Consider the following 15,862-nt stretch of genomic DNA (forward strand, 5'->3'; position numbering starts at 1 on the left):
TTAATGTGACGTCAACGGCTCATTCAATTTCTCAAATCCGTCAAACAGCGCATCTCATCAGACATCTTAATCCCAGTTACAATTAAAATAACCACATAATGTGTACATCGCACGAGCGAGCGCCACCGTCGCCACGGTATATATAACGTGCATTATTTAGGACAAAGTGAATTTAGTATCAGCATTTTGGGTCTATTTTACATTTCAAAAGCCCCCTCTGGAAGAATGGAGCACAAAAACGTAATTCAGAATGGTATAATGCAGATCGTAGACTGTGGGAATAGTTTCAGGAAACGAGCTGTCACTTTCTTTGCGGGGGCGTGGCTCTGCGTGATCCGGCTAACTTGAACTTGAACTCTGCTTTCGACCAGGCTCAAACTTTTGGATCTGTTGTCATGGTGATTTGGAAAATCCACGTACATGGAACCGGAAAGTCCGGCTAACTCAGTTATCCAGTTAAAGTTATCCGGCTAACTCAGTTATCCAGGTACAAGAAACAGGGCCAGGGCATACAGTGAAATGTGGGTGGTCATGCCTGCATTGATTGTGCAAAATACAATAATAATAATAATAATAATAATAATAATAATAATAATAATAATAATAATAATAATAATAATAATAATAATAATAATAATAATAATAATAATAATAAATAATAATAATAATAATAATAATAATAATAATAATAATAATAATAATAATAATAATAATAATAATAATAATAATAATAATAATAATAATAATAATAATAAAAATAGGCATAGAAAAAATTAAATAGGTAAGACACAAGATATGCATGGTAAAAAAGACATGCTAAGTTCTTGAGAAACTGGTTCCTATATACACTACTATACAATATACAATTTTCAATTTGAACTCTTAATGTATGTAAACTATATACTATACAGTACCTCCTTCCTTTAAAGTGACTTTCTATTTTTAAGTGACATTTTGTTTAAAGTGGTTGTTTTAGCGGTTGCCGCATGAGTGTTGTGTGTGTGTCTGTGTGTGCTCATGTGTACTTGTGAGTGGAGAGTTCAGTGTTCAGTGTTCTGAGCCGGAGTCTCTCTGTTCTTGCAGCGTGTGACCGTAGGCGCTTGCCTGACCGCAGCAGCTTGAACAGGCTGTTGTTGGGGTGGTGAGGGTCTTTCATAATTCTGCAGGCTCTGGATTTGCACCTCCTGTTATATAAGTCCTGCAGGGGTGGTAGTGCAATACCCGTAGTACACTCTGCTGAGCGCACCACTCTCTGGAGTGCCTTCCTGTCCTGTGCCGTGCTGTTCATTGTTTAGTATAGTATTAGTAGTAGGGATGCACCGATATGAAAATTTTGGCCGATACCGAGAACCGATATTACAGATCTCAATATAATCTTTATAAAAAGAAATAGAGAAATAATCATCAGCTGTTCACATTGGCCCAGTTTTTCTCATCGGACCGATAGCGATATATGGCAAAATCACTGATAGCGACATGGTGTAGTGGCTAAAACTCACAGGGCAAACAGCTGGCTGATGGAGCGAAGTTGAAACAAAGAGTCTGAGACTGATGGTTGGTTAGAGGTAGAAATTAGAATACAAGTTTATTTGAAGTTACTGGTCAGTAAGAGCAAACACAGTTACAGAGTACAACAGTGTCTGTTCCTGAGAATGCAGCCGAGTGACAATAACACACAGATATTTATACCCTATGTGTACGTGAGAATAACACACAGATATTTATACCCTATGTGTAAGTGAGAATAACACACAGATATTTATATCCTATGTGTACGTGAGAATAACACACAGATATTTATACCCTATGTGTACGTGAGAATAACACACAGATATTTATACCCTATGTGTACGTGAGAATAATACACCGATATATATACCCTATGTGTATGTGAGAATAACACACAGATATTTATACCCTATGTGTACGTGAGAATAATACACAGATATTTATACCCTATGTGTACGTGAGAATAACACAGATATTTATACCCTATGTGTACGTGAGAATAATACACAGATATTTATACCCTATGTGTATGTGAGAATAATACACAGATATTTATACCCTATGTGTACGTGAGAATAACACACAGATATTTATACCCTATGTGTACGTGAGAATAATACACAGATATTTATACCCTATGTGTATGTGCGCTTAGTAGAGTAGGGTGACCTTCACATATCTTTGTAGTAAAAGGGAGTATGCATTTGGAAAATAACCGGTCCCCACCATTGCAATGTCACCGTAACTTTTGTGGATGTCCAAATAACAGGAAAAACAGGAGGTCACAGCTGGTGCATTTCATAATATGTGAGTTGATTAAATAGGAAACTTAAGTCTTCAAAGGGGAGGGTTTTCCCCTGAGAAACAAAACAACTTGTGTTACACATGTGTATGAATGAAATTGGCTATTACAATGGTCAGCGATATATCGTGCATCCCTAATTAGTATCAGTATCAGTATTGTCTCTGGAGGCGATAATATGAGTTTCATTGTTCTGCCATTTCTGATTATTCATGGCACTGAAATGCCAAGCTCAACTCAGCTCAGTGAGCGAGTGCTATCAGCTCTAGCCACTGTGTTAGGTTTAAACACGGACATGCATTCCCAAAGTTGACCGAGTATCACGTGTCGAAAGCCAAGATGTTATGGAGGAAACGGGCACCGGGGGCTCCCTAGCTCTGCCTAGTTTATGACGGTTATAAACATTGATCCATGCAGTGTTGTTTTAATGGAAGACACCCAGGAGGGCTCTGAGCTGTAATCAACATCAGTAAAGCCCCCACGGTTCTGCTCTTTTACTCCTCAAAGATAGATGTTCGCCTTCACAGACGCGGACCATCCACATGGTTTCTCACTCGGTCAATTATGCAGTGGCTGCTTTAGAGGACATTGCACTCTACTCTGTGGGGATACTAGCAGCTTAATGGACTACTGCCCCACTGTGGCCGTGATATTCAGTGTGTGTATTATGTTTACGTCCCGTTTCCTGTCTGTCCCGCAGGCTCACAGCTCTGTTCCGTCTGGGGTGTGTCTCCATGTCTCCGTGGTCAGGGTGCTCGGTGCTCTCCCTCGGCAGCCTCATTTCTCCTTCACTGGGTTGGAGGTAAGGGCACCATGCCCAGTCCATGACTCATCTGATTCACTCACTAGATATTCTGGAAAGAAGAATCACAAAATATATAAAATATTCCAGTATATCATTACTGTAATGGTTCCCGCTCGCGTGCATGTTTTTGCACACAGGTTGAATTACTAAGAGGCGGCTATTATCCAGTATGTTATTACCTGGGGTTTATGGACTCATGCATTTATGATGAGGAAAATTGTTTTACCAAAATGAGATCTTTGAAAATCAGATAAGATATCTAATTTCTATTTTCCTTTTGCAGAGCATCTTGCCAATTATATATATATATATATATATATATATATATATATATATATATATATATATATATATATATATATATATATATATATATATATATATATATATATATGATAAAGAGAACTTAATACAGCACAGTGAGAATTTGCTATCAACTGAATCTTGTCATTGATCTCCTGCAGACCAGGAGGTATTGAATAGCACATGAGTTCAAATGTCTGCACATGGCGCTGCATTACTTATCCTGACTGGTAGAGATGTGCTCCGTTTACAGATTGGACAGCGTGCGGACGGGGACACACACAGTCCTCTCTCTCCTCCTCCTATCCATCCCTCCCCCAGTTTAATGAATCTATCCTGTGTTTAGGTGCTCCTGCAGGCGATGGAAGAACCCTTGAAGGACCCTGTATGTTCCATGCTTGCCGCAGCCCGTATTGTACCCGACTACCACTCATACAGGTTAGTGAGGGGGAGAATAAAACCCTTCTTTCTCTGACTGTACGAACAGTAAGATCAATATCGTCTGGCTGCTCTGTGTTGCTCGTGGGCAGAGGCTGGCGGCTCCTCGCTGAGCGGGCAAATGTGCACCAGAGTGGCTACATCCGGTTACACGCTAATGCACCGCAGGGCACCGCCATCAACTGGAGAGAAACAATGAAAAGCCTGGCATCGCTGGCTAAAAATAGATTGATGGTAAAAGGTTGAACACGGTAGATGTGCAGGGAAACCAGCTGCCGTTACTGGTCAGCCCCCAACAGGACCTTTAGAGAAGAAAGGCTTCCCATAAAGGTGCTCATGCCATTTTGTCACCAAGGACTACACTTAAATGCTTTGGGGTTAATTCATTGGGTTAAATATTTCTCCTTTTTAGGATCATCATTATACCTTCAGCAGCTTGTAATTGTACACTCAATAATACCCACCTTTGCTAATAACCTAAGCTATTGAAAAATAAATAAATTCCCTTCAAAGCTGTCTCATAAGGGAAAGGTGTAAATCATACCAAATTGTTTCCTGTTTTAACTCTAAGAAATAAATATATATATATATATTTTTTTTATTATTATTATTATTTTTTTAATCTATAATAGAGACATTCTAGGGTATTGTTCTGTGTGATGCTTTTTGTGTGTGTGACCATCCCTGTCTGTGTGTGTGGATAGCATGCAGTCTGTGTGTGTGTGTGCGTGTGTGTGTGTGTGTGTGTGTGTGTGTGCGTACGTGTGTGTGTGTGTGTGTGTGTGTGTGTGTGTGTGTGTGTGTGTGTGTGTCTGGACTGTCTGTCTGGACTGTCTGTCTGGACACAGGTGGAGGCTTCTCTTCTCTTACTGAGCTTCTAATAATAGTAAAGCTGTTGCCAAGGCATGATTGGAAGTGCAACTCAATGTTTTATTTATTGTTTTTTTTCCACTCAAAATGGATTTCCTACCCCGGTGTGTCAAGACCTGTAATCTACGGGAAGCGCTGAGGTCGACACCCACCTCATGTTTTCATTTATGCCTTTTGTGAGCGGGAATAGCCGCTACAGATTCTCATTATTCTAGAAATCCAGCTATTCATGTTTCCGTCAATCAATGTAAGATGAATGGCATATTCAGAATGGTACACAACCAAGCATTGTGTCTGAATAATATTCTATTCCATGGAAAATCCAAAGCAAATGAATACATTTAAAATATATATATATATATATTCCATATCTGTCCCTAAGTATGTGACAATATAATACGTATTAACCCTATCTCTACCACACTATAGAAGGTTAATCCTTTCACTACCACACTACAGACGGTTCCGTCTGAACCGTCTGTAGTGTGGTAGTGAAAGGTTAACCTACTGTAGTGTGGTAGTGAAAGGTTAACCGTCTGTAGTGTGGTAGTGAAAGGTTAACCGTCTGTAGTGTGGTAGTGAAAGGTTAACAGTCTGTAGTGTAGTGTGGTAGTGAAAGGTTTAACCCTTTGTAGTGTGGTAGTGAAAGGGCTAACCCTTTGTAGTGTGGTAGTGAAAGGGTTAAATCCATTTTCACTAATTATACAGGTTTTCTTTGCTGTTTTCACCCACACCACTGGTGTTTTTCTGTCCTCAGGGATGCCGTGCTGCTTTGCGACCCTCGCACGGCGAGAATAGCCTTGACCACGGTACACTTCCCACACCCTGCTGAGGCTGCCTTCCACCCGCTACCCGCCCGGGGCCCACCGCAGGTACGCCTGTCCGACTCTCGTCTTGGCCCATCTCTGTTTCGGGGTATCCCCCTGAAATACCACCGGATCCAAAATCTGAGAGAGCATTTTTGCCACGGCCCATGTGTGCGGTACCGGCTGCAGCCTGTGACTGAGTGGACCGGGGCAGGGCATGGCTTTGTCCCAGAGTGATAGTGGGGAGCGGGAGTCTGGCAAAGCGGCATGTCCTCCTTCTCCTCCTCCTCCTCCTCCTCCTCCTCCTCCTCCTCCTCCTCCTCCTCCTCCTCTCAGAGACCTCTGTTGTCGCTCCCCATCACCGTCTGTCACGCCACAGCGCGCCGCGGCCACGCGATCTCCCCTCTCACACGCCGCCGTCCACCCTGGCCAGCCTCCCTGCCTGCAACTAGCACCTTTAAGGTGTAACATGTCATCCCTCTCTCCTCGCCCAGCGCTAAAAAGCCCCCCCCTCCACCCCCGGGGGAGGCTCCCCCCTGCCTCTGCTGATCGATCTGCTGAACCGCTCGCCTTCGTTTATCAACCTATCCATCCGTCTTCCTGTCTTTATCCTCTGGCATTTATGTCTGTCCTTGCCTGTTTGTACATCCGTCTCTCTCCCCGCTGTTCACAGAGCGGATCTCAATTATCCTTTGATGTTGATCAAGGCGTTCTGTACTTTTCGGCTCAAGAACCTGGGAATATTAGTGACATTAGCGGGTGAACTCCTAAAGCCTGGACATCCTGTACCCAGCATGCACTCATTACATACAGCGAGGAGCAGAATCCCTCCCACGGATGTAAATCTCACTTGCTTTGTAATGGACCCTGCCTGCTACAATTCTGCTTGCCTGTGCAGTTCACCCGCCCCCCCCCCCCCCCCCCAACAATTCCTTAGATTGCTTTTCCCCCCAGCATCCCACCCCCTGCATGAGCACTATTGATCGTTCCGATGCACTAATTATGCTGCCTGCACGTCTCTCCATAAAGCCACAATCAGCCTTTGATCAACATGGCCACTTGGTCTGCGTTGCCAACTGGAAGAGGAGTGATAGTGTTGTGATTACAGGAGGAGGAGTGACATCATGGCTCTGACACTGAGCTTCATGACGGGTTATAGACACTCGTCTCAGCTCTGACACTGAGCTTCATGACGGGTTATAGGCGCTCGTCTCAGCTCTGACACTGAGCTTCATGACGGGTTATAGACACTCGTCTCAGCTCTGACACTGAGCTTCATGACGGGTTATAGACACTCGTCTCGGCTCTGACACTGAGCTTCATGACGGGTTATAGACACTCGTCTCGGCTCTGACACTGAGCTTCATGACGGGTTATAGACACTTGTCTCGGCTCTGACACTGAGCTTCATGACGGGTTACAGACACTCGTCTCGGCTCTGACACTGAGCTTCATGACGGGTTATAGACACTCGTCACGGCTCTGACACTGAGCTTCATGACGGGTTATAGACACTCGTCACGGCTCTGACACTGAGCTTCATGGCGGGTTATAGACACTCGTCACGGCTCTGACACTGAGCTTCATGACGGGTTATAGACACTCGTCTCAGCTCTGACGACACTGAGCTTCATGACGGGTTATAGACACTCGTCTCAGCTCTGACACTGAGCTTCATGACGGGTTATAGACACTCGTCTCAGCTCTGACACTGAGCTTCATGACGGGTTATAGACACTGTTAATTGTCAACTAAAATGATGACGAAAGATGTTCGTCAACAAAGGTTTTTTTCATGACGACAACGAGACGTGACGTCACGTTATTGAAGACCATGTCACGCTAATGAGACTAAATGGTTTATTAAATATCGTTGACCACGACTGAGGACACAAAAATGTAATTTACAAAAACCAGGATGAAATTTTTCTTCATGTATGTTGATATTGTTGACTAAAACAAGACGAGACAAAATAATTATAACTTTTCTTAATGCCATCGTCCCGACAGAGCAGTGTGACGGGGAGCTGTTATTAGCATTAGCTGAAGAGCTATTTGAAAAGCTCGTTTTAGCTTTAACGTTACCTTGGCTAAAGTTGGGACTATTCATAATCCAGCTGCAGACCTGCAAGCAAAGTAAAGCAAGTTAGCAAAGGAGTATTCCAAGGTAAATCACTTTTTCACCAGTAACGTTACATTCTTTCCATCTAGCTCACGCTAACTGGCTAACCTAGCTCACGCTAATGTGGCTAACTGATCGACCTCTCGCACACAATTAATGACATGTTGCGGACAGCCATACCGGTGACAATGTTTAGCTTTTAGTGCCAAATGATAAGAGTCTGAGGCGGAGTCTCAAAAGAGAATGTTGAATATTTATTGTGCATTAAAAATCACAACAGAGCCTCTGCTACTAGCTGACCTAAATGAAGCCTTCTGGAAGCAAGTGCAACAACGTTTAATGTCCGTGTAGAACCACTGTGCCAACAACCTTTCCGTGGGTGAAGCATAGTGTGAGGATTGGTTCAGTCCCCGCCACACGCTCCGCTCCTTTAAGGTACTGTGTTGATTGATGCATTCCCCGCCACACGCTCCGCTCCTTTAAGGTGCTGTGTTGATTGGTGCATTCCCCGCCACACGCTTTTGGAGCAAGTATCAATTCCAGCGCGCACCTGTCATAGTTTTTGATTAGCGCCCCAGAGGCTTTTTAGACTGGGACTTCCCTTCAATCGATGTCGGGTCGTTTTGAATACTTCTGTTTCTACCTGTTGTTCCCCGTTGCTGTGCCTCGTCTACTCTCCCTCCAGGACATCTGTGGATTGCCGCTGGTGAAGACCTTGTCCCCCGTTTTGAGCTGCGCCTCGTTTACCCGCTTTACTCTTGCGCTTTGGTGAGTTTGAACCAAACCCTTTTTTGGACGATTCTGTTTTGTGTGTTTTGAAGAACACTGAAGAGTTCTATTTTTGCTTACACTTGACTCAGCTAAGTTGTGTGTTAAAGGAGACACTGAAGATTATCATTTGCTTGCACTGGACTCAGCTGGGGTGTGTGTTTAGAAGAGACACAGAAGTTTATCGTTTTTGTTTTGCACTGACTCTCAGCTAAATTTTGTGTTGTGGTGAACACTGAAGATATCGTTTTGTTTGTTCTGACTCAGCTAAGGGAGGAGGAGACCGCACTGCCTCTGTGTGATGTGGACTGTTATTTACCTCTCTCTCTCTCTCTCTTTTCCACCTCGAGTTGAAGCTGGGAGTATCTGCAGAGCCGCTTCAGCGTCAATACCGTTTCCCCACCTCGAACACCAAGAGGATCTGCAGAGCCGCAGATAACTCTGCTGAAGGCAGTCTCCCTTTGTTTCAAGATTGTTACTTGCTCCTTTTTGACTCTGAAAATAAATACGCCCTAGTATTTGGCTAACTCTGAACTACCTGTCTGTGCCGTGCGTTTGAGGGCCGTTTCAAACCTTAACACATAGTTGTCATTTAATGATACTAATACTAATCTATACAATCACCTGTTGTTGAATAAATACCATTACTTTCTAGTTATTACTAAAAAACAGTATATATAAAACAGTAGCTGTAAAAAATAAAAGAAAAAAAAAGTTTTATCATTTATATAATATACATTTCTTTTTTTAGTACATTAACTAAAAATAGACAAAAATGTCATCCGTTTTCGTCGACAAAATCTAGACTAAAACAAAAAAGACAAAATTGAGACAAAAACTGATTAAGACTAAAATGCTTAGACATTTAGTTGACTAAAACTGACGAAAAATAAATGAAGATGACTAAATATGATGAAAACGAAAAAGGAGCACTTGACACATGACTAAGACTAAAACTCAAATGAAAATAGCTGCCAAAATTAACACTGGTCTCAGCTCTGACACTGAGCTTCATGACGGGTTATAGACGCTCGTCTGAACAGCCGTCTTTTGGAATCTGCTCCTGGACTTGGAGCGGCTCCTGTGGATTAGGGGTGCATGCATGAGTGTGTTATTATTCTGTGTGTGTGTGTGTGTGTGTGTGTGTGTGTGTGTGTGTGTGTGTGTGTGTGTGTGTGTGTGTGTGTGTGTGTGTGTGTGTGTGTGTGTGTGTGTGTGTGTGTGTGTGTGTGTGTGTGTGTGTGTGTGTGTGTGTCTGCGCATGTGCACGGGTGTGGGCGAAAGGACAGGGCTGTACATCCTGCTCTCCCGCCATCTGTGCCCAGGCAGGCAACAGGCCACTCCACACACCTCCCTCTCTCTCCACACACCTCTCTCTCTCTCTCTACACACACCTCCTCTCTCTACACAGCCTTACACACACAGAGAACACACTGTATGCCAGTGGATGGACGGTGGGATTTCTGCTTATTTTGTAGTGTGGTGAAACGTTTATTAAATGACAATAAGGCTGTAGAGTTGTTTATGCCTTGCTTTTCTTGGGCGATATGGAAAACAATCTATATCATGATGATCAGGAGGAATTTCTTCAATATTGTTATATATCACAATTCCCATGAATTCAAAATCACGTGTAATGATCCACTTGAAGTTCATTGCATTATGATATCAAACCAAAAATGTAAATGAAAAATGTTATTCTATAATGATATTCCTTCAGATATCTGTATATTTATCTAATTGTGAGAAATGTGTCCTTGTTATCATTCATTTCATTCATTCACCATGGATATTATAATTGATCACAGTAGGATTCCCTTGAAACACTAGGAATTACAATATTAAATAATTAAATAATTGTAACATCCAACTTGATGAGGAGTAAAGACTAGAATCTCTTAGTATCTCTGAAACGTAACATGAATTATATTGTAATTAAGTTTATTCTACATAGAGCTTATACTTGTATTACACTCACTACTGATTTCATACTAGCTCCTGCTTCTGTTCTGTCAAGTGTGTGTGTGTGTGTGTGTGTGTGTGTGTGTGTGTGTGTGTGTGTGTGTGTGTGTGTGTGTGTGTGTGTGTGTGTGTGACTGTGCGCGCATATAATTTGCTTTACAAATGACTCTAGATGTTGGTGAGTGGAATCACAGAGGAATCAGTGACCTTAGATCAAAGTATGTGTATTGGCACTACTTTACGATTCAGCAGAAATCTTTAGAATCTGAATTAATTTCCATGATTAGCATGTCGGTTGGCTGTGTAATTGCTGTTGCATAATAGCGGTGGATTGGGAATCAATACGTTTCCGCTGACCTTTTTGTGTGCGCCTGGATGAGCCTCAGCCAATGACCTTTCAGGGCCCAGAGCCCCCCCCCCTCCCCCCTCATGGATAAGTGCTCATCGGGGGGAGTGAAAATGACACTTCTGTCATTCTTTCGACACCACGTTCAGCCTGACAGGAACACATGAATGTACTGAAGCGGTCCACTACAATGTAAGTTGTGTACAAGCTATACATGGGGAGGGGTTCAGGCTACAAAGAAGAAGCAGACATGAATAATTCAGTTGCATGGTTAACTCATTCCGGGCCAACAGCGCCCTCTGCTGATGGCCCTTTCCGTGCCAGCGCTTTAGTCAATGGGAGGACGGGGATATTTGCGAACGCTTAAACTATATCTTAAATTATGGCTATGGGTCTAATACACCCGTCGCTTATCAATGACTTGCTTGCAGTCAACATGTATGAAACGGATTGTTTTTTCATCAGTACATTTCCGTTTTATACCGTTTTGAATACGAGTATAGTTTTGGAGATTTCTAGTAATTCCAGAGAAATCTGCGATAATAGCCCTTTAGTGGAATACACAAAACACGTTGTAATTTCTCGGCTGATTTATGAATCGTTTTCAAATAAACGCTAGATTATCGATAGTATATGTGTCCTCATGTACGAAGAGAAGCGGGGTCTAAAAAATCGCTTCTAAGTACTTTGGTCGGCGCGAACCTCACACACACACACGCGCGCTCCGATGGCGGTGATAGGAACATCTGATTACCCCAAGATTCGTAACATAAAGGCCTTACCTCACATCTGATGTCATGCAAAAAGATTAATCCAATTCCTGATCGCCATTCCAAATATCGATCGCGTCCATTGATCCAACGTTATAGTCCGAAACACAATGATCCACGATGCTCCCAGTGGGGGGACTCAATGCAATGGACCTGTCTCAAAACCCTGCCCTCTTTTCTTGATCCTCCAATCACAGCTGTCGCTTACCTCTGACTTCCTCGTACAAACAAAGTTTGTACGAGGAAGTCCGAGGTAAGCGACAGCTGTGATTGGAGGATCAAGAAAAGGGGCAGGGTTTGAGACAGGTATCTAGCTGCATGCCCGAGAAGTAAAACCTGGACCGGACTTATTTTTTTTATGCACAGTCCCAGCCAATCCAATCCAATGATGTGCAATACCATATTTGCCCTTTTGCGAGCTCAGACCCATTCCAAACGATAACATCAGGTTGGATGGATGAAAATGAATGGATATCGCTAATAAAAGAAATAATGATTAAACCCCGACTATACTCGTGATTGGCATGGAAGCGATGGCGATGCAGGAGCCCTCCTTCCCTCCCTCCTCCTGCAGGAGCCCTCCTTCCCTCCCTCCTCCTGCAGGAGCCCTCCTCCTCTCCCTCCTCCTGCAGGAGCCCTCCTCCTCTCCCTCCTCCCCTCCCTGCACCTGCAGGAGCCCTCCTTCCCTCCCTCCTCCTGCAGGAGCCCTCCTTCCCTCCCTCCTCCTGCAGGAGCCCTCCTCCTCTCCCTCCTCCTGCAGGAGCCCTCCTCCTCTCCCTCCTCCTCTCCCTCCTCCTGCAGGAGCCCTCCTCCCCTCCCTGCACCTGCAGGAGCCCTCCTTCCCTCCCTCCTCCATGCAGGAGCCCTCCTCCTCTCCCTCCTCCTGCAGGAGCCCTCCTCCCCTCCCTGCACCTGCAGGAGCCCTCCTAACCTCCTTCCCTCCCTCCTCCTGCAGGAGCCCTCCTCCTCTCCCTCGTCCTGCAGGAGCCCTCCTCCCCTCCCTGCACCTGCAGGAGCCCTCCTCCTCTCCCTCCTCCTGCAGGAGCCCTCCTCCTCTCCCTCCTCCTGCAGGAGCCCTCCTCCCCTCCCTGCACCTGCAGGAGCCCTCCTAACCTCCTTCCCTCCCTCCTCCTGCAGGAGCCCTCCTTCCCTCCCTCCTCCTGCAGGAGCCCTCCTTCCCTCCCTCCTCTTGCAGGAGCCCTCCTCCCCTCCCTGCACCTGCAGGAGCCCTCCTAACCTCCTTCCCTCCCTCCTCCTGCAGGAGCCCTCCTCCCCTCCCTGCACCTGCAGGAGCCCTCCTTCCCTCCCTCCTCCTGCAGGAGCCCTCCTCCCCTCCCTCCTCCTGCAGGAGCCCTCCTTCCCTCCCTCCTCTTGCAGGAGCCCTCCTAACCTCCTTCCCTCCCTCCTCCTGCAGGAGCCCTCCTCCCCTCCCTGCACCTGCAGGAGCCCTCCTCCCCTCCCTCCTCCTGCAGGAGCCCTCCTAACCTCCTCCCCTCCCTCCTCCTGCAGGAGCCCTCCTTCCCTCCCTGCTTCACAACTAACTGCTGAGGAATTCATTCAAACCTTTATTTCAACGTGTGAGACACTGAGGTTACCCTCATTTACAGTGACGACGAGCTTACAAAACAAAGCAAATTCATACATAATAGGCACAACAAATAAGAATAAATAATAAAAATCAGACTGCGGACCTTTGTGGACAGAGCTTTCAGCGTGGCAGCTCCCACCCTCTGGAACTCCCTCCCAGCAGAACTCTGCAACACCCCAACTCTAGACTCATTAAAAAAACTCCTCAAAACCCACCTCTTCAACTTGGCTTTTAACCCATAATTTCCCACTTTGAATGTTGTGTCTGTCCACCATGTTTGTTATTTTTGTTTGTTTTCCCCCCCTATGTAAACCTTGGGTTTTATGAAAGGTGCTATATAAAACAAAGTAATTATTATTATTATTATTATAGTCCAAAATGTATACGAAAACAGTTTCAACAATCCTCTTTCTACAATCTGAGCTCATAGTGGCGTTCTACGCAAGAGGACCCCACACCCTGGAGTCAGTAGTACCATCTGGCAGCGCCCCCCAGGACACTGGCCAGGTGCTGGGCACTCTCTCACCCTGGCTATGCCACGACGAGCACCGCCTGCTGGGAACGGCTCCGCTGTGCCAACTGTTGATCGCCATGTCCTTTCTCGCCTAGCTCCGCCCAGAGATTAATTTAGAAGCAGTCGCTACTTAATACTCACCGATGCACAGTAGGCTACAGACAAATTCTGTGTAGATTGTCATCAATGTAGACCTTTTTAATGAGTCTTTATGTGTGTGTTATGGGGCTCCTCCCCCTGTGTCCCCTGCAGGTCTCCCTGGTTGGCTCCCCGGAGGAACAACCTGTATGGAACCACAGCTTTCTGTTCCTGGAACGAGACTGTGCCACCATGTTTACTGGAGCTGCTGCACTAGTGCTGGAATACTACTCCGTAACCACCGGTAACAGCGGGAAGCAACGTCACTTTACTGTCACTTTACTGCTTTTTACATCCTTTTCTTAACAAAGTCGCTATCCTTGCTAATGCTTACTAGTGTTTGCAGTGTTGCTGACGTGCAACCCGACTATACTCGTGGTTGGCCCGGAATGAGTTAAAGGAACCAACTTTTTGGGAAATTAGCTTATTTGAAATTAGCTTATTTGCCATCAACTCATCTAAAAGCCCTGTTTTTATTTATTTTTATTAAGCTTTTGAGGTGATGAAATCACTGCGCCCAGGCAGCAGTGGTTCGGCAAACCCTCCTTCCCTCCCTGCACCTGCAGGAGCCCTCCTTCCCTCCCTCCTCCTGCAGGAGCTCCTATACTATTAAAACCTATAATATTCTATATGATTTACCACAGAAATACTATAGTGATTCATAGTATTCCTGTGTTTTCTTTCATACACACAATAGATTTATTACAGAAATACTATAGTGATTCATAGTATTCCTGTGCTTTCTTTCATACACACTATAGATTTAGTAGCATTTTTCAATAGTAGAATATTATAGAAATGAAAGGTGAATCACTAATATTCCTGCCTACAGGGGGGGAAAACACAGGAACTTACTATAGTTTATTGTGTGTGTGTGTGTGTGTGTGTGTGTGTGTGTGTGTGTGTGTGTGTGTGTGTGTGTGTGTGTGTGTGTGTGTGTGTGTGTGTGTGTGTGTGTGTGTGTGTGTGTGTGTGTGTGTGTGTGTTAGAGATGGATGCTCTCAGCTGGCACCTCCGCAGCCCTGTGGGTTTCTCCACTGTGTCGTTGCAGCAGCAGCTCTACAGGAAGCTGATGTCAGAGACGGGGCAGAGGGGCCTGAGGGTGAAACAGCTCCCCCTGAGGGTGAGGTAGGGAGGAGGAGAGGGGAGCTTCATTACTCTGTTTCATTACTTTATACTATTCACCTTTTTAATAGCTTTGTTTCTTATGTCAGCGTGGTTCACAATGTGTCTATTTCACCCCACTTAAAGGACCACGCCAACATTATGAGTGCTTACCGTCTTCACCGGAGATAGATAGATAGATACCAATTTCCTCTCTGTGCGTTCAGTAGAAAGCTGATCCAGCCGCACGCTAGCCTAACTTTTTACAAATTAATGGAAGCAGATAAGCTAGCCTAGGTTAAAACTCCAGGAGAGGTGCTTTTGGTGTTGGGACTCGGTGACGGGTGGGCTCAAATGCACAACACGGGAGACAGGATAATGTTCAACCCCGTAGGGCATTTAATAATACGTTGAAAAGGAGAAAAAACAAGTGCGGTGTGTGTGTGTGTGTGTGTTTTAGCCTGGCGGGTGGATGACTGTGGCCGGTGGAGAGCACTGGGGTTTGTGAACTGTGGAGTGGACTGTGTGACACAGAGAGAAAAAAAACAGGATAAGTCTTCAGGGGAAAGAAATAAGAACACAAGGAAAAACACAAACGATAAAAACACGATAGAAATAGAACGTCAAAAATTACGAGAGGGTTGTATACATGGAAATACAACGGGTAGAGTATCCACATAACAAAAACATCATTATGGGAAATAATGTAGAGGATACTTGCCAGGCCATTCTTAACACATTCTCACGTTATCATTGGGACTGGCTCTGAGCTCGAAAAGGGCAAATACCGCCCCCTATCGTCTCCCGGATGGTATTGCACCCATTGGAATGGAGTCGATGGGAATGCATCAGATAAAAAAAACTCCGGGCTCCACATTTTACTTCTGAGGCATGTAACCTGAGACTATTGCATCCACTGCAAGAAGCGTCGATTATGTGTTTCAAGGTATAACGTTGGATCAATAAACGCGATCGATATTTGGAATGGCGATCAGGAATTGGATTAATCTTTTTGCAG

General features: G+C 44.7%; 1 protein-coding gene across 1 annotated transcript in view; it reads left to right on the forward strand.

Annotated features, from left to right (window-relative positions):
* ccdc33 (coiled-coil domain containing 33) overlaps positions 1-15,862 on the forward strand; it is a gene marked incomplete at both ends in the record, with an annotated part of 174,978 nt that overhangs the window by 107,942 nt on the left and 51,174 nt on the right. The window contains 5 exons of the mRNA XM_084335198.1: positions 3,012-3,113; positions 3,766-3,857; positions 5,485-5,599; positions 13,855-14,013; positions 14,792-14,868. Coding sequence (XP_084191324.1) covers positions 3,012-3,113; positions 3,766-3,857; positions 5,485-5,599; positions 13,855-14,013; positions 14,792-14,868 — 545 coding nt within the window. The remainder of the gene's footprint in view (positions 1-3,011; positions 3,114-3,765; positions 3,858-5,484; positions 5,600-13,854; positions 14,014-14,791; positions 14,869-15,862) is intronic.

The sequence above is a fragment of the Notolepis coatsorum genome (genome assembly GCF_963971535.1).
Source record: "Notolepis coatsorum genome assembly, chromosome: 18".
NCBI lineage: Eukaryota > Metazoa > Chordata > Actinopteri > Aulopiformes > Paralepididae > Notolepis > Notolepis coatsorum.